This window comes from Aotus nancymaae, unplaced genomic scaffold, assembly GCF_030222135.1.
Source record: "Aotus nancymaae isolate 86718 unplaced genomic scaffold, 86718_ANA_hifiasm-v0.15.2.pri h1tg000106l, whole genome shotgun sequence".
NCBI classification, from domain to species: domain Eukaryota; kingdom Metazoa; phylum Chordata; class Mammalia; order Primates; family Aotidae; genus Aotus; species Aotus nancymaae.
Window position 1 is genome coordinate 3,068,713 of NW_026988521.1, and position 24,892 is coordinate 3,093,604.

Sequence of the window (24,892 nt, forward strand, 5' to 3'; positions counted from 1 at the left end):
GATGGTCAGGGACTTGGAAGGAACACATTTGGGAAAATGGTACCAGGAGGTGTGGGAAGTGGTGTGTGGTTAGAGCTCTCTGAAGGGCAGAGCGTGAAGGTCCTTGGAGCCCACGTGACGTCTGACAAAGAGCAACCAGCCGAGGAGAACCTCAGCGACCAGGTAGACAAGAGGGCCCTTTCTTCAGCCGCAGTCAGGCTCCTTCCCCAGCCACCCCATCATTGCCAGCAGGACAGGGACTGTGGCAGCAGGGATGGAGGTCACGCATGGGCTTGGCCCAGGGGCTCAACTCACTAAGACCCATTCACTAAGTGCCCGCCTGCAAAAGCAGAGACAGAGACAGGCGTTGGCCTCAGTATCGCGGGGTATCTGCCAGCTTCCAGGCAGAGTGGATGATATGACACAGCCGCCGGCATGGAACGGGCGCCACCGCGCTTTCGTTGGGACAGAGGCTTGCCCTGCAGGGACACTGCATTCTCCTCGGGATAGAGGCTTGCTCTATAGGGGGCTGGACTGGCTCTCCTTGCCCACAGTGCTTTTGCCGAAACCACCTGTGGACTCTGGAGTGCCTCATTCAGCATTCTCACCCTTCTGCTTAAGGAACTCGCCACAGTTAGTGGAGTAGGGCAAAGGCCCCATGCTCGTGACCTTGGAGGTCTTCTGTGATCCCCCTCCCCCCGAAGTAGCTGGTGAACAGGACCGTGGAATGGCCTTCGGGAGACTCATGTGACACCCGCCGAGTGGGGATGCTTTACAGAGCCGGCCGTGTCCTCCAGGAGGTGGTCCAGGCTCTGGAGCAGCTTCTCCTGCAGCCCAGACCTCACAGTTCTGGGAGTCAAGAAGGGGAAGTGGCGATGGTTTCTCTTTCACCCTCTTAAAATTCTACTGGTGACACGTTTGCTCCCGTCCCCACAACTCCAGGTCCTCCTGGTGTAGAAGTCCAAGTGCTCGAGGGAGGAGGGTTTCCTGCAGAGGCACCACCGTGGCTCCACTAGCCTGGAAGGTGAGATTGTACCAGGCCATTTTGGATCCTCACTCTGGAAAATCAACTCAGGTAAAGAAGGCAGTTACCCCGGGCCAGGGAGCTGATCTTATCGTGCGGAGCTGGCTGGCCATGGTTGCACAGGAAGGTGAGGAGGAGCACGTCTGGAATGCGCAGGGTCCCCTGCAGCGCGTCTTCAGGTTCCCATGGCCTGTGATTAAAATCATGGAAAACCATCGCCCCCGATCCAAGCAGGGCCACTCATGGCCCAGGCTCTCCAGGAATGAAGGCTTAGGTCATCCCACCAGGCAAACAGCCACATCGGCTGAGTGCTTGTAGAGGCAAAGGCTACGCGGGAGACGGTGGCAGAAACGCTAGTTCCCGCTGCACAGCCGCCGCAGAAACGAAGCTGACAGTAGTTGTAGGGATTTATTTCTTATTTTGATCCGAGTGTGCTGGGTAGGACCACATTAACCAGTTTCTTCTCCTCTTCCATTCCCTATCACTTCATGTGGTACCACTGTATGAAGTGTACATTCCATAGTATTGACATTTAATTACTTTAAATATCTCAGTGTTTAAATTTTAGGATATCAGGCCGGGAGCGGTGGCTCATGCCTGTAATCCTAGCACTTCCGGAGGTCGGAAAGGTGGATCACCTGAGGTCAGGAGTTCGAGACCAGCCTGGCCAACATGGCGACACCCAGTCTTTACTAAAAATACAAACATTAGCCAAGCATGGTGGGACATGCCTGTAATCCCAGCTACATGGGATGCTGAGGCAGGAGAATCGCTTGAACCCAGGAGGTGGAGGTTGCAACGAGCCGAGTTTGTGCCACTGCACTCCAGCCTGGGCAACATAGACAGACTCTGTCCCAAAAAACAAAAAACAAAAAACAAAATTAGGATATCCAAGGGGAAATGGGATTCAGCTGGAAGGAGAAGGAACACACTGAGAGACGGATCAGGATCAGGGCCCTCCTTTTCTCTAGGGGAGAGGGGAGCACATTTTTCTCACGTTCAGGCTTGGCCGCATCTTGTTAGGTGGAAGAGGGATTTCACTTTGTCTTTATTTGGAAGTTAAGTAGGATTAAAAATTGTGGGTGGGGAATCGAAGGACTCCACGTGTATGAAACGTGCAGAACGTGCACCTCCTGGAGACGGGCAGCGGTCAGTGTTCGCCAGAGGCTGGGGCGAGGGGAGCGCCTGTTAGTGAGTAGGGAGCTGTTTGGGGGTGCTGTGGGTATTCTACGGTCAGACAGTGGTGAGGGTGGCAAGTCTCTGTGAATACCCTAAAAGCCCCTGAACGTATAGTCAAAAGAGTGCATTTTATAGCATGTGAATTATATTTCAATAAAGCTGCGTAAGAAACAGGAGGTGCAGGTGGAAGCCCGTGGGCGGGATTGGCACGGTGTTGCCCTAGCTGAGTGGGACGTGTGTCTTCCAGGACTTGCGGAGCTGCCTGGTTACGGTAGGGTGAGACCCACGTGGCCTGTGCCGGCTTTGGGTGGTGAGGGATGTGGTGGACACCCTCTTTATAAGCCTGGAAGTTTGCTCAAGGCACCAGGGCCCTTGCTGCTGGGCTGTGCACTGCAATAGGCCCAGGCAGCAGCAGCGTCTGCATCCTCCTGAGAGTCTGGGCCCCAGCCGGCTGCCTGCCCTGTTGCCAGGATGGAGGAAGTGGCATCCTGGATTCTGTGTCATTCCTGAGAGTCCTCTGACTCTCAGGAGTCACCAGTGAATTCTATGCTCCTGGGTCTAGCAGGCCCCCGCTGTCCTCGTTCCACCCCTCCAGGCAGGAACGCGAGGGGGTCCTCATGTCTTCCTCCAGTTTCCGTTTGCTGACTGTGTTGCTCTTTCTCAGCCTCTCCCCAACTCTGCCCACTCCCCTAGTGGAGGAAACTGGGCTCCTCCTGCCTTTTCTCTTTTCTCTCCCGCTTCTTATACGGTCCCTCAGTGCCCAGGGGCTGAGCTGCCACAGACTGCAGGGGACCCTCCAGCCCAGCCCTTCCTGTGAGCTCCTCAGCAAGGGTGAGAGGAATCAACAAAATTCTATGGGTCCTGCGGCTCTGTGCTCTAGGGCTCACCCCACCTCTCTTTCATTTGTTAACTTTTTATTTCAAGCCCTGCACTGGAATTTCAATGGTGGCTTTCCATTCCTATGGGGATAATTCCCAGGTACCCCAGACTCCACAGATCCACCCAGGAACCCCGGGTTCCTGCAGCCCTACCCCCCAGGGCCAGCCTCCCTTCTCATCTCAGACAAGAGCCCAGCAGCCACTGGGGCTGACTCCCCACCCCACTCCCACGAGCAGTACTGACGCTTTCTCCAGGACCCTTCTCTTTAGAAACAGTGCGGTACAGTTGACATAACACAAAACTTAACCATTTTCAACTACGGTTCAGTGGCATTAAGCACATTCATGCTGTCATGCAGCTGTCACCACCCTTCATCTCCAGAACTCTCTCGTCTTTCCAAACTGAAACTCTGTTGCCATTAAACACTCACTCCCCATCCGGTCCCCCAGGCCCTGGCACCCGCCATTCACTTTCTGTCTCTACGGATTCGACCACTCTAGGGACCTTCTATCCGTGGAATTACACAGGATTTGTCCTTTTGTGACCGGCTTCTTTCACTGAGCCCAGTGTCCAGATTGGCCCTCAGGTCTGCACCTCTCTCCTGGAGCCCATGCAGGCCGCTGGCACCTGTTGCTTCTCTGCCCACAATAGCCCCCTTGCTGGACTCACAGATCCCACCCCCACCCCATCCAATCTGTCCACACAGTAGGCAGTGTGACCATCTTAAAGCTGGCACTGGCTGCCAGAATGTGTACCTTGCCCAGGCTTCTGTCCCCAAAATCAGTGCCTGAGAAGCTTCAGAATCTAGAGGGAGAAAGAAACAGCCTTGAGGAAAAATCAACAACGTGGTAAATCTCTAAGAACACTGCAGGCTGTGGCTGAGCTGGTGTGCACGTGCACGTGTGTATATGTTGTATGTGTTGTGCATGTGTGTGCACCAGTGTGTGCATGTGTGGGTACACGTGTATGCGTGAGTGGTGTGCTCTCATGTCTGTGCATGCATGCGTGTGTGTGTGTGCACACATGTGTGCACACGTGTGTGTGGTGTTGGGAGCTGCAGCCTGGTGTTGGGAGACAGCTAGAGATGATAGTGACAAGAGCAGCAGGTGGAGGCAGGCTTGTCTTTTCCCGGGTTACCTTGAGGGAGTCATCGCTGGCCCCTTCACCGCGCAATCAGAAGCAATGGCCTGGACAGCGGGGAGCACAGCAGGGCAGAGAGGGGAAGGGGGACGGATGGAAACAGGTGCAGGTCCGCCCGCCGGCTCCAAGCAGTTGCTCCTTTACCCTTCTGCTCTGGTCTCAGGGCTGAAGGTGGCCACACAGGCAGTGGCCTCGATCCAAAACGATTTTTTTTTCCAAGGAGTTAATGGCAAATTTCACACAAGGTGCCTGGCTAGCAGCAACGGTAAGAGGAATCGACAAAATTCTGTAGGTCCCGGGCTCCGTCCAGGTCACCTCACCTCTCCTTCATTTGTTAGCTTTTTGTTCCGATATCATTTCTGACGTACAGAAAGGTTTTGCGAGTAGCACAAAAGACTCCCATATCTCTGCCTATTCTCCAACTGCGAGGACCCTGCCACCATCGCTTTGCCACCCGCTTCCTATTAACCGACCTTCTTACATGCGGGGCCCCTCTAAAACAGCTGTTCCGGTCCTTGTCCGTCCACAGCAGCCCCCTGGACTTTCTGCACCTGCCTCCGCCCCCTGGTTTTTCTCCTGGTTCTGGGTCACATTTTCCTGTTCCTCTGAATGCCCGGCCAGATTTTTCTTGCGAACATCACATGGTCAGGTGCCAGATTTGGTTGTATTCCTTTAACGGGTGTTGGATTTTGTTCTGGCATCATGAATTCCTGATACCCACGTGATCTTCGGAGCTTTGCTTCTAAGCTTCGTAGGGTAAATCCAGAGCTGCCTTGAGTCCAGGGTTGGTTCAGAATCAGCACTCGAGAGAGGCTCTCCTGAGGACCCTTCGTGACATCCTAAGTATTACACACTTTGGTGGGAACACACGCTGTCTCCAGACCTGTGTGAGCTGAGCTACGGGGCTTCCTTCTCCAGCCTCAGATGGTTTCTCTTCATGCATGAATCCATATTCAGCCATAGACCTGAGGGTCTCTGCAGATCCCTGGAGTTCTCTGTTTCTCTATATATCTCTGTCTCTCTGTCTTTCTCTTTCTCTCTCTTCTTCCCTTTCTCTATCTCTCCCTATTTCTCTCCCTCTCTGTACCCCCGTTTCTCCCTATCTCTTCCTCCCTCTCTTCCCCCCGCCACTTTCTCTCTCTCCCTCTCTGTATATTTCTGCCTTTGTCTCTCTTTTCCTCTTTCTTTTTCCCCCACCCCCTCTTCAAAGATCTGCCCTGAAAATTCTAGTTGCCTCATCTTCCCTGAGCTCTGACCTCTGTCTCTTCACCTCAGTGAGACCCAGGGCTCAGCCTGGAGACTCTCGGTCACCCGGAAGATCACCGGGTTCCCCCGGCTGGTTTCACGTCCTTCAGAGATTACCCACTTGGCGTCACCCAGCGTTGGAGAACTTGCTTCACACGCTGTATTACTGCATCCTGGTTGCTGGCTGTGTGCAGTGAAGGACCCATACGGTCCTAACTGCTCCATCACGGCCCAGAGAGGGCAACGTGAGCTTGGAGCACCGTTAAAGTTGTAGCTAGCAGGTTTCTACAATGTCAACTTGATGTTCTGTGCTTTGTAATTTCTATTTTGTGGGGAGGAACTTGATGCTACGTAACTTCCTGTTGCGTCTTAGACTTTTGCTCACTGGTTTTAACACCGATTGAGGAATCCCATCCTTCCTTCAATGTGTATTAGTTGGGAGGGGAGGGGAGGGATAAATATGTTTTAAGTACTGAAGGAAAGGGGAAGGGAAGGGAAGAGGAATGTTCCATGGCCTGGGATGGCCCAGCCGGGGCCAGACTCTGGGTCCTCCCCCGACGCACTGCCAGGCGGGGTCACTGTCACCTCAGAAGGAGCTTGAACTCGTGGGCACACATGCGAGAACGGAGAGGCAGCAATCTGATAACTGTATTGCATACAAAGAAAAACTGCTGAAAATACGGACTGTGAGGCTGAAGCAATCCTGGTAGAAACTTAAAAACATGGCCGGGTGCAACGATTCATGCCTGTACTCCCAGCATTTTGGGAGGCTGAGGTGAGTGCATCACTTGAGCCAAGGAGTTCAAGACCAGCCTGGGTAACATGGCAAGATTCCACCTGTTCCAAATGTACAAACATTGGCCGGTCCTGGTGGTTTGTGCCTGTTGTCCCAGCTACTTGGGAGGCTGAGGCGGGAGGATTGCTTGAGTCCAGCAGGTTGAGGCTGGCTGAGCCCTGAATTGTGCCACTGCACTCCAGCCTTGAAAAAAAACCCTCAAAAATGTAAGGGACGGTGCTGGTACACTATGAAACAGGATGAGAAGGCAGATAAAAGGAGCTGGGGAAAATACTTGGTATGAAGAATATACCAGTTCAGCAGTGAATGAGGCAAGTAATAGCATGCGTGCTGCTAAGAAATGAGTGAGATGACATATCAGGTGGCAGAATTGTTCTAGAAGGTTCAGGAGCAATAGTGAGATAAAAACATTAAAAGGGAAGCCAAGACGTGGGGAGAAAAGGAGAAATTAGTGGATTGGCTACGAGGAGTCCCAGAAGGCAGAGGAAAAGAGGGGGGAGGTATTCAAAGAAATAATGAAAATAAATATCCCAGAATTAAAAAACAGACGCAAGGGCTCTCAACAGGCCAACGAGGACAGATAAGAAAGAACCCACATGCATTACAGTGAAATTTTAAAATATCAAAGTCCTAAATCATCCCATAGAAAATCAGCAGAATTGCCTGAAAGAGCAAGAAAGAATCACATCATTTGTCTCAAGAATGATCTGGATGTCAGAAGACAAAGGAATAAAATTTCAAAGGCATGGGAGATAACTTTGTATACAGGATTTTACGGGCATGATTATTGTTTAAATGCATCGGTGAGATGAAGATACTCTTAGGCATGCCAAGCCTCAGATAATATTAGGAATATTTGCCACAGAAACACTCATTTTGCAAAGGCTCAGACCTGACTGATCTACTCACAGACTTCCACACTTCAATCTTGGTGTCAGAGTAAGGTCATGGAGCATGCCCCACACCCCAGCTAAGATGCGGATTGGGGTTGCACTGGATCCTTAATTCATGTAGGGAAGTGTGACATCTTTGCAATATTAAGCCATCCCCATATGAAGTGTCTGCCTGTGTACTCTGAATAAACCTACCAAGATCCTCAGTTGAGTATAGCATTTCCACAGTGACGTCTGGCATACGTCTGTTATGTGTCAACTTTGAAAAGAACAAAAAGAGAGGAATTTGCTCTGTCTGATATTAAGACATATGATGAAGCCTGATATGAAAATCCCATGGGATTGGCACAAGAGCAAAGTTAGACCAAAGACAGAGGGTAGAGAGTTTGGAGGCAGACTCCTGTATACACATATTCCATGCTTACAACTGTCCATTTAGGCAGGGTGCAGTGGCTCACATGCCTGTAATGACAGTGCTTTGGGAGGCCGAGGCAGGAGGATAGCTTGAGGCCAGGAGTTTGAGGCCACAGAGAGCTATAATCATACCACTGCACTCCAGCCTGGGCAACACAGTGAGATTCTGTCTCTGAACATATTATATGTATGTATTATGTGTATTATATATGTATATGTATTATATACAGATATACATACATTCATGACTGCCCTTCTGTGAAAGAAAAAACAATAAACAAAAATATTTCCACCACTTTTAATGTGAAAAATCATGATATGCTCCATGCCAACCTGATACCTCTCAGATTTTCACAAGTAAAATGTCAATTGAAGAATGAAAATAAATTTGTATGAGGAATTAAGAATTACAGATCTTAAAATCAGTTTTCCAATTTCTACAAAGAAGGCTTCTGTATTTTGATTGGAATTGTGTTGAATTCATAGATTAATTTGAGGAAAATTGACATCTTAATACTGAATTTTCCAATCCACGAACACGACATATCTCTCCATTTAGTGAAGCCTTCTTTAACGTCTCTCAGCAATGTTTTCGAGTTTTTTGAGTTTTTTGTGTACAGGTTTGCACATATTTTGCCATATTTATAGCTGAATACTTAATACTTTGTTTTTGCAAATGGTATTTTTAGTTCAATTTCCAATTGTTCTTTGCTATTATATGCAAATACAATTGATTGTCTAGATTGATCTTGTATGCTGCAACCTTGCTAAACTCACTTTAATTAGTGTAGTGTTTTTGCAGATTTGGTCAAGTTTTCTTCACAGCTGATCATTTTCTGTGAATGAAGATAGTTTTACTCTTTCCAAATTGGAAACCTTTTGTTCCTTTTTCTTGCTTTGTTCTACTGACTAAAACCTCTAGGACATTGTTAAATACAAATTATGAGGATGCCTTTGTCTTGCCTATGGTTTTAGGGCGAAAGCAACCAGTCTTGTACCAGTAACTTTGATGTCCTTCACAGGCTGAGAAAATGTCCTTCTATTCCTAGTTTGCTGAGATTTAAAAAATCAGGAATGGCCATTGGATTTTGTCATGCTTTTTCTATGTCTATTGATATTATAATATGATTTTTCTTTTTAAATGTAATATGGTCAATACACTGAGTTGATTTTTTTGAATGTTAAACCAACCTTGCATTCCTTGAATAGCACTTGTATATGGTTGGGTTTGATTAGGTAAACTTTTCTTTAGAATTCTTGCATCTATGTTCATGAGGAATATCAGCCTGTAGTTTCTCCTTGCGTTTTGACTGTCTGGCTTTGGTATCAGGGTCATGCTGGTCTTATAGAACGAATTTAAAAGTATTCCATCTTTTTCAATTTTTATGGATTTATTTATGTAGATTTGGTTTTATTTCTTCCTTAAATATTTGATCGAATTCACTAGTGATGTCATATAGGCCTGGAGTTTTCTGGATGTTACCTACATGTTTAATTTACTGAATAAATATGGTGCTATTCTGGTTATCTAATTCTTCTTAAGTGTTATTAGCTTGTGTCTTACAAAGATTTTGTCTATTTCATCTAAGTTGATAAATTTATTGATGTAAAGTTGTTCCTAATATTCTTTTATAATACTTTTAATATCTGTAGGATCTGTAATGATGACATCTCATTCATGATATCGGCAAATAACATCTTTTTCCTTTTCCTCCCGACCAGTCTGGCTTTTATTGATTTTATTGACCTCTCAATGAACTGGTGTTTTGTTTCACTAATAGATCTATTGTTTTCTGTTTTTAGTTTCACTGATTCTACTCTGATTCTTATTTTTGCACTTACATTGGATTTGTTTTTCTAGTTTCAAAGGAAGCTGTGGTTGTTGATTTCAAGCCTTTATTCTATTCTAATATAGAATATATGTTTAGCTGCCTAAATCTTCTTCTAAGTACTGAATTGCATACATTTTGAAATGCTGTGTTTTCATTTTTACTTGGTTTAAAATAGTTTCCAATTTCTCTTTTATTTGTTAAACCATGGGTTATTTAGATCTATTTTATTTATTTCCAAATATTGGGCATTTTTCATATATCTCTGTTATTAGTCAAATTTAACTTCATTATGGTCAGATAATATATTTTGTATGACTTGAATTCTCTTTTACATTTTTCAAGACTTGTTTTATGGCCCATAAGTCAGTTTATGTTAGTAAATATTTCACGTGCACTTAAAAAAATTGTGTATTTTGCTGTTAACAGGTGGGATTTTCTATTAATGTCAATTAGGTTAACAAAGTTGATAGTGTTATTTACCTTTTCTATATTTTTTCTGATGTTCTGTCTATTTATTCTATCAAGTACAAGTATCTAGAAGAGAGTGTTGAAGACTCTGACTATAATTATGGGTTAATCTATTTCTCCTTGCAGGTCTATCAGCTTTTGCTCTGTTCATTAACATTTGAGATTGTGATGCTCTCATGATTGACCCCTTAATTGTTATGGAGTGACCTTCTTAATGCCTGGTAATATTGTTTATCCTGAAATCTATTAAAATGACCACTCCTCCTTTATTTTGATCAGCTCTGACACAGAATCCTGAACTTCATACTATCTACTGCTGTCTAACAAACACCCCAGACTTAGTGGCTTAAAACAACAGATACTTACCTCACAGATTCCTGTGGGCCAGGAAGCTAAGCACCATTTAGCTTGATGTCTCCAAATCCAGGCTTCTCAAAGGCTGACTTTTCCCTTTTGCTTCAGGCTCCAATAGAGACTCAGCATAGTATGGTACTGTTACTCATCCTGTCTTAATTTAAAATTCCAATAATTTGGTCTTCACATTTTTTTGAGTTAATTTGCATTTTAAAACACATTGCATTAAAATATTATTTGTCTGGATTACTGAATTTTCTGGTCCTTCTTTGAACTTCATGACTGAGGCAAGTACCTTATTTGCTTCCCCTTAGTCCCAGACACGGGTGTGAATACTAAGATACGTGGGGCTTCCTTAGAAGCTGCATACCATAGCACCATCTTATGTTAAACATATTTATATATTTGTATTTGAAATGTGTTTCTTGAAGGCAGCAGAGAGTTAGGTATTATTTTGTTATCCAACCTATGAGATTTTAATTGGGTATTTAGATCATTTACATTTAATGTGTTTATTGTTGTGGTTAGGCTTGACTATATAAACCTGTCATTTCCATTTGTTCTGTCTTTGTTCCATTTCCTCTCTTTTTCTGTGTGTGTGTGTGTGTGTGTGTGTGTGTGTGATGGGAATTGAATAATTTGTTAATGATTTCATTAATTTTTAATTAACTTATTTACTGTAATTCTTTTTAAAAAATTAGTGCTTCCTCTAGGATATCTAGCTTACATCTTCAACTTAAAGTGAAATGATACAACTTAACATATCGTATAAGAACTTTATAATAGTATACCTCCACTTCTTCCCTCCTAGCCTTTGTGGTATTGCCATACAATCTATTTTTACATATGGTGTCAACTTCCTATCAGTTACTGTTTTTCTTTAAGTAGTCATTTATTTTATAAAAATATTTAAATAGTAGCAAAAATTTACATATATTTACTCATAGAGTTACCATTTCAGGTGCTCTTCATTCCTTCGTGCAATTCTGTAATTCTATCTCATATAATTTTCCTTATTCCTGAAAGACTTCCTTTAATATTTTTGTAGTGAAGGACTGCTGGTAATGAATTCTTTCAGGTTTTGAATGTCTGAACAAACTATTTTTCATCTGTACTTTTGAAAGATATTTTGACTGGGTATAGAATTCTAGGTTGACAGTATTTTTTTCAGTTTTTAAAGACATTGCTTCCCTGTCTTCTCCTTGCATTGTTTCCAGTAAGAAATCTGTGTCATCCATTTCTATTTTTGTATCTTTTTATAATTTTTTATTGTGGTAAAATATACATGACATACAAACTTACTATCTTAATCACTTTTAAGTGCATAACTCAATGGTATTAAGTACATTCAGATTGTTGAGCAGCCATTACCACCAACCATCTCCAGAACTTTTTCATCTTTCCCAACTGAATCTCTATCCCATTAATCATGAACTCCTACCCCCTGGCAACCACCATTCTACTTCCTGTCTTTATGGATTTAATGCCTCTACCTCATGTAAGTGGAATCATACAATATTTGTGTCTGGTTTATTTTACTCAGCATAACGTCCTCAAGATTCATCTGTATTGTGACATGTGTCAGAATTCCCTTGCTATTTTAAGACTGAAGAATATTCCACTGCATGGATGGACCACATTTTGTTCATTCATTCATCATCAGTGGGTAGTTGGTTGCTTTCACCTTTTGGCTACTGTAAATAGTGCCGCTATGAACACAGGTGTACGAATATTGTATCATTCTTATTTCTATTCCTCTGTACATGAGTTGTTCTTTTGTACATATGTTCATTTTCCTCTGGTTGCTTTTGAGGTTTTATTTTATTTTTCTTTACTACTGGTTTTAAGCAATTTGATTAAGATGTGTCATGATGCTGTCATTTTCTTCAAGTTCCTCCTTCTCAAAGTTTGTTGAGCTTTGTGGATCTGTGTGTTATAATCTTCATCAACTTTGGAAATTTTTCTGTCATTTTTTTCTCCAAATACTTTTTCCATCTCTTTTGTCTTTTGATTCAGGGACTTTGACTGCAAGTATATTAGAGCACTTGAATTTTTCCATAGCTCACTGATGCCCTCTTCACTTTTAAGCAATTTTCTTTTCTTTCTATGCTTAATTGTGAATATCATCTACTGCAATGTCTTTAAGTTCATTAACCTTTTCCTTCATAATATCCTTGTTTTTCTAGCTCAGTGCATTCTTCATTGCAGACATTGTAGTTATCATCTCTAAATAAATAAATAGTCCCAAATGAAACTGTCCTGTCCTGACTGTATAGCCACTTTTTCCATGGTCTCATATCTGGACAGCTTCTGGTTGCATGGGAGAATGACATGAGATTGACAGAGGGGCAGACTCTCCTGTTCCAGCAGGCTGGCGATGCTGCCTCCTGCCAGGGCCTGGACAGCCCTTGAAGTACAGCCACAGAATATATATAATAAATATATATATTATATATATCATTATATATTATATAAAATAATGTAAGAATATATAATAAATATATATCATATATAAATTATATAATTTATATGATATATATGTATATTTTATATACATATATATATATGTATGTATGTATCTTCCATGTCTCTACTTGGCTTTCAACATAGGAAATACAGTCATAACACCTGTTTTAATGCCTTTGTCAGCTCTGGATATTTACTTCTTATCTATATCCTTATTAGATGGCATGTTTATCTGCTTTATGCACACGTGCCATTTGTTATTAAATATCATACATTCATACATTGTAATCTTTCTCTTTTTAGGTGCTAGGTATTTTTGTATTTCTGTTTTTCAGTTTTGCCTGGGCCACAGTTGAGTTACTCAGAAACACCTGGGTGAGGCGGGGTTGGAACGGTGTCCAGTCTAGAGCAAACGATCCCCACTAGGGAGGTGAGAGCCTGCTGTGTACTCTGTCCATGGCCTCGTGAACTATGAGTTTCCCCTTTTGGCTGGTTGGGATAGCCCTCCTCCCGTCCTGAGTGAGAACTGGGAGCTGCTCTCTCATCCTTCAGGACAATTCCTTCCGCAGCTTCAGGCTCTTCACATGTATCCCTGATCAGTTCTCTGCTGAATCCTTGGAGGAACTTTCTGCTGCTCTCTGGGGTTCTCCCTCCGTGCAGCTCTCTCCAATCCACTGCTCTGTCCTGAGAACCCAGGTGCCTGCGCCTCCTCGGCTCTGAGCTCTGTCTCCTCCTCCAGGCACTCCACTGGGCTCTGCCCGGGTACCTCCTTCTGGACTGGGAAACTCTCTCGGGGGAGCAGCTGGGAAGCTGTAGGGCCTCCTTCACCTGTTTGCCGTCTCTTGAGGACTACTGTCCTCTGCTGCCATATGTCCAGTGTCTTGAAAACTGCTGCTTCCTAAATTTGATCCATTTTGTTGTTTTTTTCTGGGGCGGGGGGAGGGGAGTACATTCAGTTCCTGTTATTCCATCGTGGTCATAAACGAACATCCTTAGTTTTTAATCTTTTCCATATTTGTACTTAAGTCGTCTTCACTTTTCTGTTATTTTAAAAACGTGTCTTCTTTCTTATTTAGATTTACCTATTTTGTTGGCCTTTTTAAAAAATCAGTTTTCCATTCTGTCGACTCAGTTAACAGCTCACTTTTCCGACTTGTTAATTTCCCTCCTCATCATCATTAGTTAGCCCTTATTACTTCTTTTACACTTATTTTGGGTTTTCTTTTATCTAGAGTTGAATGCTTTGTTCACTGTGTTTGGTGTTTCTTGTTTTTAAGGAATTTGAGGTTATGAAGTTGCATTGACTGTTGACTTTTGAAAGGCCTGTCTTTGCTGTTTTCATTGTTCTTTAACGAAGAGTTATTCAGAAGGCTGTTCTTTTCTTCACGCGTTCGCCATGTTGGAGCTGGGACTTAGGGGTTTTCTTTCCGGCTTTATTGTCCTGTGGTTAGGAAATGTGGTGGAGAATGAGTCCTGTCTTACGTGCATGGCTGCTTTCTCCATGGTCTCATACCTGGACAGCTGTCAGTTTCACAGGGGAATGACACGAGCTTGGAAGAGAAGCAGCCTCTTCTCTTCCAGCCGCTGGGAGTGCCGCCTCCTGCCTGGGTTCGGCCAGCCCTGGAGTGCAGCCACGAAATCCCCTTCTCAGCCCCAAGCCTCCACGGTGGGGTAGGGGATGGATGTTAAGGCGGCTGAACTGAGAGAACTCCGTGATGGGCTCCCAAGTCTCTGCCTGTCACTCACGGCCAGCCTTGAGCACTGCCTTCTCCTCTCTGGGCTGCAGCTTCCTGGTCTGTCATGTGAGGCCATGTCGTTCTAAAATGTAGGTTTCATTATTATTCAGGTATGGCGAGGGCAACAGATAGAGTCAATTGCCATAGAAAAGACAATTGTTAACTCACAGTTCTCAAAGCGGTGGCATCCCATGCAACAGGCGGGGGTGCCCAGGGTACATCAGAAGGTGGGGGAGCCACCAGGAGACCTGGGCAAGACCCTTTCTTGTGGTTTCTGTAGAATAGGCAAGGAAGGGCACATGGGTTTAGGATTGGGCAGGTTGAATAATTTCAGAGCTCTGGGGCCTCGGGGCTGCTGTTTGTCTGGGACCTGCCTTTGGGGTGACAAGGGCAGGGGTAGTGCCCTCCAGTGTAAGACCCTGATAGAGGAGGGGACCAGAGGTGGGCTCTGCAGTGGCCGGTTTGCCTATGAAAAGGGCCTCTTTCACTGTGTCTAGGACTTAGCTTATCCTGGGAGGGCTGGCCCTTCACAGTCAGCAAGTCCCAAAGATATCACACTATCAGATACAGAGACCAGAAAACTGGTATCGCAGTGGGCACGAGGCTCTCCCAGTCCAGATCTGTGTTGTCCAATACGGCAGCCACCAGCCATGGGTGCCACTGAGCATTGGGATGTGGCCGGTCCACATTGGCCGTGAATGTCAAAAGACACACGCCTGATTTCAAAAACCTTGGTATGAAAACGTGAAACAGCTCTCAAGTAATTTTTATACAGATGACATGTTGAAAATGCTAACATTTTGGGTATGTTGTTGAAGCTCATTCCACCCATCCCTCTTCAGGTGTTTTTAAAATGTGGCTACCAAACAACGTGAAGTTACTGATGATACCTCCCAGGCCACGGCCACGCTGGCTCCCAGGTCCCCCCGTGTCCTGCCGCATCTCCCCAACTCCTGCCACACAGCCGCCTGCCAGTCAGGCTTCATGACTCCCCAGGGTGCCCCACACTTCCAGCTCCTGCACCCCAGTTCCAAACAACCCGTGGGTAACGTCAAAGTTAACGTGAGCCTCACTCACCCCTGGAGCAGGAGCCGGCTCCCCGGGGGATAGCGGGACTGTGGGTGGTGGCTCCCAGCTGGCCAGCCACAGAGCTGCTCTTAGACCCTCTAGGTTCATCCTGTGGGAGTCAGGCTCACATTCACTTTGAAATCACCCTTGGTGACCAGGAGCTCTGACCAACCAGGCCGAAAGCTTCCCAGGGGCCATCACCAACCCCAGTGTGGCTTGCTCCTGCCCCTCTTTGCTGGACCTGGGCTTTGCTGGACATTCACCCAGCTCATGAGCACACATGAGCAGCACCTCAGATGTCCAAGGAGCAGGTTGGGTAAGCCTGTTGGACATAGCTGACCCAGGCAGCCGCAGCTCCGTGTGAAGCACAGGGAAGAGGAGGCTCCAGGAGGCTGCTGAGGTCAGGGAAGGCCTCCAGGTGATGTGGTGTCTGAGCTGGACGGGAGGCAGTGGGCGATGGCATGTGAGGGTGCTGGGCCTGAACCTCGAGGGCCCGGGCACGATCTAGCTGGGCTGGATGCTGGGTAAGGCCCCTACTTCCAGGCGCTGCTCAGACAGGAGCAGCAAACTGAGAAGCCAGGAGACCAGGGCAGAGGTGGGGACAGTGTCTGAGGGCGACATGGGGATATGGCTGGACAAACGGCTGGGCTGAGGGACAGTAGAGGACAGGCGAGAGGAAGGGAGCGCCCACACTGCCGACCTGGCGTTCTGAGGAAGGGATCTTTCCTTGGAGGAAAGGAGGCTGAGTTCAACCTGTGGCAAGCTGAGTCTGAGGAGCTGCAGGAGGATGGGGTTGGCCCACGTGTCATGAGCACACACCACTCCTCTAGAGCAGCTGTCAGCAGACCGAGGCCCACGGGCCCGATCCAGCCCTGGCCTGCTTTCGTCCTGCCCCAAAGCGAGGAATTTTCTTTAAATTCTTAAGTGGATAAAGAATTAAAATCTATACGCATTAGCTGTCATCAAAAATCTATTATCAAAAATCTTAGCCAGCTGGGGCAGTATAGTAAGACTCCATCTCTACAAAAAATAAAAATTTGGCAGGGATTGGTGGCACGCATCTGTAATCCGAGCCACTCAGGAAGCTAAGATGGGAGAAGCACTGGAACTCGGGAGGCAGAGGTTGCAGTGAGCCAAGATCGTGCCGTTGCACTCCAACCTGGAAGACAGAGCGAGACTCTGTCTCCAAAGCAAACAAACAAAACAAAACAAAACACACCCAGAAAGTACCAAGTGTTGGTGGGGATGTGGAGACGTTAGAAGCTCGTGTGCTGGAGGGAATGTACAATGCACAGCCACGGTGGAAAACCATGGGGTGGTCCCTCAAAAGGTGAAACGGAGGTTTGCCATATGACCCAGCAACTCCACTTCTCCATCTATTGTCAAAAGAATTGAAAGCAGTCTCACAGAGATATTGTACCCCACGTCCACAGCAGCATCAGTGACAACAGCCAAAGGGTGGAAGCCATCTCAGTGTCCACTGATGGAGGAATGGATCAACACCCTGGTCTGTGCAAATCCACAAATAAGGATGAACCTCGAGGACATCACCATCAGTGTAAGAAGCCAGTCCACAAAAAGACCAATGCTGTAGGATTCCACTTACATGAAGTCCCCAGAGCAGTCAAATCTGTAGAGACAGAGTGGATGGTGGGTGTCAGGGGCTAGGGGAAGGGTCATGGGGAGTTGGTGTTTAATGGGAACAGACTTTCAGTCTGGGAAATGAGAAACTTCTGGAGAAGGATGGCGGTGATGATTGCATGACTGTGTGAATATACCTGATACCACTGAACTGCACACTTACAGATGGCTAAGAAGGTTCATTTTATGTCACGTGTATTGAACCACAATCCAAAAATCCAGAGCTATTTTGTGACAGTGAGTGTGACCTGGACTTCACGTTTCCGTGACCAGGAAGCAGGTTTTGCTGTCATTTCCTCCCTGCCCATGCCTGCATTTGCTCCACAAGGCAGAGAACTCCTGGCAGAGACCTGCGACCAGCAAGGCCGAATATACTTACCGTGCTGTCCTTTGCAGAAAAAGTTTGCCTACCCCTGCTCAAGAGCTCAGGGATGAAGAACTGGAGGTAGGTAGAGCCCAGGCAGGGTGCCAGGGTGCCCAGGCAAAGTCCTCATGAGGCCGCCTGCTTATGTTCAAACGTCTTCTAACTGCTTTATTAACATACAGTTCATATTCCATAGATTTAAAGTGTACACTTCAATGGTTTTTTTGTGTGTGTTGTAGAGTGGTGCGGCCAACAGGACAGACCATGCTAGAACTTTCTCAGCATCTGGGAAAGAAACCGTGTACCTTTTAGTGGCCACCCTCATCCCTCTGCTGTCACTCCCCAGCCCACGGCCACCGTGACTCTCCTCTCTGCTTCTGTGAATGTATCCATTCTGGACATTTCATAGACAGAGTCACACACCACGTGGTCTTCAGCGTCTGGCTTCGTTCACTCGGCCTGACGTTCTCGAGGCTTACCCACATCGTGGCGTGAAACGGCTTCAATCTCTTTTTGGGGCTGAATAATCTCGCATTATGCTAGACCATATTTTGCTTATCCACTCATCTGTTGATGGACACATGGCTATTTTGAATCGTGCTGCTGGAAAACTCACGTGGGCACCGCCATGCTTACCAAGGCTGAGTTCTCAGGATGGAGTGAGAGGCCGAGTTCCAGAGAAGATGGGCCAGATAGTGTGGGGACTCACCGGTCCAGGAGAGGGTGTGCTTCCGAAATAAGGCGGGTGCTGCGGCGTCAAATGCTGCACAACTGGTGGAGCCAAGGAATGAAGGAGGCAGGGAGACTCTCCGTCGCAGGGAGAGACACAGGTCCCTAGGAAACTCTTATTTCTAAGCCAGGCCTTGGGGGTAGACCGGCTTTCCACAGTGGTGGAGGACCACATTGGGAAGAGGATGAAGGTGGAGAGAAGTGTAGGCCGTAGTGGGGGCTGGCCCGGCTGTGGCCAGCAGACACAGGTGGGTGCAGGGCTGTGCCCGGGCGCTGAGAGGCTTGAGTTTTAGACAAGGAGTTCTGGGGTGATCTGAAGAGGCCCTGCAGGTCCTGCTCCACAGATCTTACCAGCTGTGCACACTCGGGCGAAGACCAAGTAGAAAGCCACTTTGTACCCCTCTCCCCTGTTGACCTCAAGGGTGTATAGAGCGACACCCAGAGCAGCAGAAGGCCCACCCACCAACCCACAGAATCCCACCCCTAAAATCCTGGTGTCTCCTTACACAGCAACAGATAACCGAGGGGCTCCCAGCCCGGGGGGGCCTGGTGGAAGTCCAGCAGGGATTTCCAAATTTGCAGGACCCCAGGATTGTTCCTGGATCCTTGTCTTGCAGCCTTGACGAGGGGAAGGAGGGAGGCAGTGGAAGCAGGGCAGGCTGATCCATGCCAGGCTGTGATTTGCCAAGTGACTGGGAAGAATGGGGCCTCACGCCAGGGACAGAGAGCAGAGGTGAGCTGGCCTCTGCCCTGGTTGGAGAACTTGGATTCAGACACAGGGCCCTGATTTCTGCGTGGATCGCTCCACTGAGCGGAGGAGTGACTGTGGACACTTCCAGGGTTCTCTCCAAGTCGTCTTCCTTATCTGCCAAATAGACTGCTGCCCACCTGCTCCCCGGTAGGTTCCACTCTTTGGGCCACTCTCAAGGCAGGAAGCCAGGGGTGCTGGGGCACAGGTGTGCTAGGAGCCCAGGTGGGCCAGCCCAGCAGAATCCTGCAGGGTAATGGGAGCAGGCAGGGACCCCGATGCTGGCAGTAAACACTTGATTTCTGCCCCCAGGCTCCCAGGAGGGGTCCTGGGCCTCACCTCCTCCAGCCAGAACAGGAAAGCAGCTCCAGGCAACTGGGTCCACAGAAAGCTCCATTCCCTGAGGTCTCAGAGGCAGCGGCCCAGGAGCATCTGGTCACCTTTGGAAAAACCGGCTTGGCAAAGGCTCCCCCGAGGGCACGCCTTTCCCGGACAGTGAGACAGAGCCAAAACTCCTCCGTTAACACTGCATTGTTCGCATTTCTGCAGTGCCTGCCCTCTCGGAGCCCACCACTTCCCTGCATCTCTTAGGGAGAAGCTCTCGACGTCCCACCTCCCTTGGAAGGGTGCTGCTCCCAGAGACCTTCCCACCAATGGCCCAATCTCAGTGCCCTCAGGGGAGAGGTGGGTGCAGAAAAACAGCCTGGGTCACGGAAAGAGGAACGAGGGCTGAGATTCCGGAGGCACCGACGCGAAGCGCGATGGAGAGCGGGAAGGCAGGACGGGGTGGTGGAGGGGGATACTGGAAACGGAGGGAGCCACGCAGGGTGCGGGCGTGGGCCTGACCGCCGTCCCGGCACAAAGCGATCGGGTGCAAACCTCCAAGCCCCCTGGCTAAGGTGCCGCCCAGAGCCTCAGGCCTGGGGTGCACGGAAATCACAGGCAGGGTGAGCGTGGAGGGACGGGGAAAGCGCGGCGGGTTGGGGAGGGCGCCCCGGGAACCTGAACCTCCCACCCGCCTCCGTCTCGACCACTCTTAAGCCCCGCCCCGCCCGAAGTAAGGCGCAGTTCACCCCCATTCCCAGTCGACTAACGCACAGGTGGAGGCGCGCTCGGGACACAGGTGTGCTTGGGGGCAGCGCGCACAGCCCAGTCAAGGGGGCGAGGAGCAGGGCGGGGCCGAGCGGGCACCCAGCTTTGTTAGCGGTGCTCCCCGCGAGACACGCGCCGCGCGTACGCGCTTCCTCCTTGGGGCAGGCCGTGGGGCCCCGCCCTGCACGATTGGCCAAACGGATGGCCCACGATTGGCTGAGACCCTGGCCCCCGCCTCCTCGGCCCCAGGAGGGCGGGGCGCGGGTGTGGGCTGTGCGGCGCGTGCTGCCCTCGGGGGTCTAGCGCGCCTCAGGTACAGCCGAGCTGTCGCCAGGGCCACGCCTTCCCTCCCACAGAGCGCGCTGCGCGTGCGGAGGGCTGGCGGCTATTGGGACTTGCGGGCTGAGCGCGGGGGTAGGGTGGGGGGTACGGGAAGGTGCCTGCACCTGTATACCTTGCTTTGGGGGCGCACCGAGGACCTGCCGGGAGCAGGGGGCGCACCGGGGACCTGCAGATTTCGCCAGCTGAGCGCACTGGGGATCTATGGCCTGCGCCCGGGGGATGGGCTAGGGGAACACGCGCACGCTTTGGGCTTTACCGAATGTGATCGCGCGAGGGGGAGGGCGAAGCGTGGCAGGAGGGCGAGGCGAAGGAAGGAGGGCGTGAGAAAGGCGGCGGCCGCGGCGCGGAGGAGGGTTATCTATACATTTAAAAACGAGCCGCCTGCGCCGCGCCTGCGGAGACTGGGGAGAGTCCGGCCGCACGCGCGGGACACGAGCGTCCCACGCTCCTTGGCGCGTACAGCCCGCTACCTCTAGGCCTCTTGTGCCCGGACTCCAGACGACCTAGGACGCGTGCCCCGGGAAGTTGCTCGGTGGCGCCGTGCCAGAAGCCCCCTGGGGGCGCCACCGTTTTCACCACCGCCTCCGGTTCCTCCGCCTGCACCTTCCTGCGGCGCGCCGGGACCCGGAGCGGTCGGGTGGATGCGGGCGCGATGGACAGCGGCGCACTGCCCGGGCCCGCGCCCCCTGCGCCCCGCGTCCCTGTCGGCTGCGCCGCCCGGCGGAGACCCGCGTCCCCGGAACTGTTGCGCTGCAGCCGGCGGCGGCGCCCCGCCAACGCGGAGACCGGGGGCGGCGCCGCGGCCGTGGCGCGGCGTAATGAGCGCGAGCGCAACCGCGTGAAGCTGGTGAACTTGGGCTTCCAGGCGCTGCGGCAGCACGTGCCGCACGGCGGCGCCAGCAAGAAGCTGAGCAAGGTGGAGACGCTGCGCTCGGCCGTGGAGTACATCCGCGCGCTGCAGCGCCTGCTGGCCGAGCACGACGCGGTGCGCAACGCGCTGGCCGGAGGGCTGCTGGCGCCGGCCGTGCGGCCGTCTGCGCCCCGCGGACCGCCTGGGCCCACCTCAGTGGCCGCCTCGCCCTCCCGCGCGTCTTCGTCCCCGGGCCGCGGGGGCAGCTCGGAGCCCGGCTCCCCGCGTTCCGCCTACTCGTCGGACGACAGCGGCTGCGAGGGCGCGCTGAGCCCCGCGGAGCGCGAGCTGCTCGACTTCTCCAGTTGGCTAGGGGGCTACTGAGCGCCCTCGACCTAGGAGGTAACGGCCGGGCGGCGGGGAGGAGGGAGGACCGGGGCCGGGGTGCAGGGACCGGGTGGGGCGGGGTGGGCAGGGCGGGTCTCGCCCCCAAGAGCCCGGGGAGCCGAGCGCCAGGCCCGAGCGAGGGCTTCGATTTCGCTCACTCTTCATTTTCCCCAGACTTTTTCAAGCCTGTGCAAGACCGGCGTTTGTTTGTCCGGGATTGCAAAACTTCCCCTCGCGGCCCCGCCGCTGCCGAGGGAGGGGAGGCGAGGGGAGGGGAGCGGCCGTCGGGCGGTTGAGGTCTCGAGTGCTGGCGGTTCTCGGGGCAGATTGGGGTGCTGGGGGCGGGGTGACTTTGCATTGCAAATCGCGCTCCCGGCCCGGGGCGGCAGAAATGAGTCGGCGGGCGCGGCGGGCGCGGAGCCCTGACTCACCGCGGCTCCGAGTGCCCTCCCCGCCCCCGCCCTGTCTCAGACCGAGCCGCGGCACCCACGGACTCAGGACTCCAAAGCCGACCGAGCAAACGAAACTGCCGACTTCGCTGGGGGGAGGTGGGGCGGGGCCGGCCCGGGCAGGCGGGGTCTGTCCTGGTCGGCGCCCGCGTTGACGCGCGTTCGGTTCCCCACCTTCCCCTTGCAGCCTCAGCCCTGGAAGCCCAACGAGCGACCGGCGCGCTCATCGCCTAGGAGCCCGCCAGGTGGACCGGCCCGCGCTCCTCCCCCAGCGAGCCGGGGACCCCCCTTCCCCGGCCGACGCCGCGTCGCCCGTCCGGCCCAGCCTGACCAATGCCCAGGTGGAACCGGGCCTGTAGCTGGCCCCGTGGGGGCTGGCGGCTTCCTCCGACGTCGCCCCTCCCCACAGCTTCTGGACTGCAGTGGATGGGGGCTCCACACGTGGAGATTTTTCCGGAGGAGAGAGGATTGTATCAGGGCACAGAGAATCTTTTTTCTGCACATTAGCTTGAGCTGCTGGAGGGACAGTGCTGGCAGATGGAGACCTATTTTTGTACAAAGAACCCTTGACTTAGGGCACAATAAAGATGATCTGGACCCTGCCCCCACTCTCTGGAGTTTTCCATGCTGGCCAAGGCCTGGACACGAGCAGCCCCTGAGGGGCGGGGTCCCTGGCATGAGGTCCCCATTACTGCCCCCCCTGGGGCTGATTTGTGGATGGTGCTGCTCTCTTCTGGAGAAGCCTCTTTAAGGAGCATGAACTTTATAAATCAGTCAGTTCTGTTTACCAGTGGCTCCTGTCACCTGCTTCTCAGGTGACGGCCAGACTAATGTGGTCACTACTCCCTGAACCCTGCCACCTCCTGTGTACGGTGGGTCTGGGGTGAGATCTGGAGTCCAGCCAGGCCGTTGATAGTGGAGCCACTGGGACATCTTGTGAGGCTGGGGACGCCCTGCAGGAGCTGGTGGCTGGGGGGCGGGCCAGGCAGGGCTACTTGCTGGCTTGGAAGCTGAAGTCTGGAGGCTGCTGAGCCACACCCGGGGCTGGGGTAAGTGCTGGGTGGGGGGCCAGGCTGAGGTGGTCTGACCAGAGAGCACCGGCTGTGGGGCTGAGGGCGTGGGCTCCCCGGCAGGCTGCAGCTCAGAGCTCCACTGCCATTGAAGGTGGGCATCCCAGGGCAAGTGGCTTAACTTGCAAATGGAACTGACCAGACCACGTTAGGGGCCTCTGGAGAAGTTAGTGAGAGGTGGCCGGAGGCTGCCGCCTCACTGGCTTTGGGTTTTGCCTGCACTGGGGAGGCTCTGCAGGCCTCTGCTCACCTGAATCCTGAGAGCGGCTCTTGAAAGGAACACGGAAGGCTTGGAAGCTTTGCGCCAGGCTCCCCCCATCTGGAGAACTGGCACCGGGACATTACACGGCTCTACCTTTGACCCAGGGCCCGGGAAGCTTTGAAGTCTCCCTGTGCCCAAAGCTCCCTTTTAGTGCTCTGCTGGAGGAGGAGTTGATGGGGATCCCCAGTTGCTTTAGGGCACAGAGGCACCCCTTCCTTCAGAAGGGGGTGGCTGGGACAGAGCGGTTGGAGAGCTGGGAGGTGGGAGCAGCTGGGGATGTCCCAGAGTGGGTGGCTCCTGAGTAACCATGGCAACAGGACACACAGCCTGCCGGGGTGCATGGGTCTCAAATGCCAGGCTGGCCTGGTCCCCTATTACCAGGGGAGCAGGGGTGCCCAGGGCTCCTCTCACCAGCTGCAGCCTCGGGCTGGGTGGGGTCTCCTCAGCAGCCAAAGTCAGCCAAGTCTGTAGTGGGCGTCTGATGAGGACCAGGCTCAGCTGAGGTCAGTAGACCTGCAGGGCTCAGGGAACTGGCCTTGGCTGAGGGACAGGAGGGGCACATTGCCATGGTCACCCAGGGAGGGCCACCCCAGAGCCTTCTCCCAGAATCCACACCGAGTTGGTGGCCTCCCTGAGCCGCAGGACCTGAGCTCTCCCCAGGGTCCCATACCTTGACCGCAGGGAAAGACCCATGGCCGCCAGGACCACAGGGGGCTGTTGGGTGGGTGAAGCGGGTCGGGGGAAGACCGTGGAAGGACAGGGCGGAGGAAAGGACCGCCACCCACTGGTGCGAAGTGGACGGAACTCTGCAAAGGGTAAGCGTGGTGTCATCTTTGTCTTCCCGCATTTTATTATGGAAAATTTCCAATATCTGCAAAAGCACCAAGGCCTTTGTTGGGCATTCTCCGTGCCAGGACTTAGGATGCATCCGTGTGCCACACAGGCCCATGCTCATGGAGCCTGGGGCCTAGCGGTGGGCACAGGAGCCAAGCGTTGTACAGTCTGGCTGGTGGAGGATGCGCTGGACCCCGGGGGGCCCCGCGAAGCCTTCAGTACCAGTTCCAAGGCCCTTCCTGCCCCATCCATCTCCCACCCCATCCCTGCATTGCTAAGTAAATCCCAGCCTGAATCCTTTCACCCGTAATGTTTCATGTGTGCCTCTAAAGGAAACCCCAGTACCATCATCCCTCCCTCAGATGAACCACTGTTCTTTCATATCACCAGGGACCCAGCCAGTGGCACAGTCCTGGGTCTCATGGCTTTGTACAGGTGGCTTTGTAGCATTGGGATCCATCCCAGGTCCACACACGACGTTTGCTCAACAGGTCTCTTGAGCATCTTGTAAGCAGTTTTCCCCCGGTGTCTTCATGAAGAAGCGGAGCTGTTTGTTCCCTTGAGCCCCGTGTGCATGGCGGGATTGATGGCACCATTCTGGGTGTTGTTATTGAGAACCTATCCCTGTATTTCCTGTAGGACAGGGTCCGG

General features: G+C 51.1%; 1 protein-coding gene across 1 annotated transcript; it reads left to right on the forward strand.

The window, feature by feature from the left end:
* The first annotated feature begins 20,785 nt into the window (after window positions 1-20,785).
* On the forward strand, window positions 20,786-22,862 carry ASCL2 (achaete-scute family bHLH transcription factor 2). The gene is made up of 2 exons (XM_064370323.1): window positions 20,786-21,641; window positions 22,263-22,862. The coding sequence occupies exon 1, from the start codon at window positions 21,042-21,044 to the stop codon at window positions 21,621-21,623; it is 582 nt and encodes a 193-aa protein (XP_064226393.1). The 5' UTR covers window positions 20,786-21,041; the 3' UTR covers window positions 21,624-21,641; window positions 22,263-22,862.
* Window positions 22,863-24,892: the final 2,030 nt, after the last annotated feature.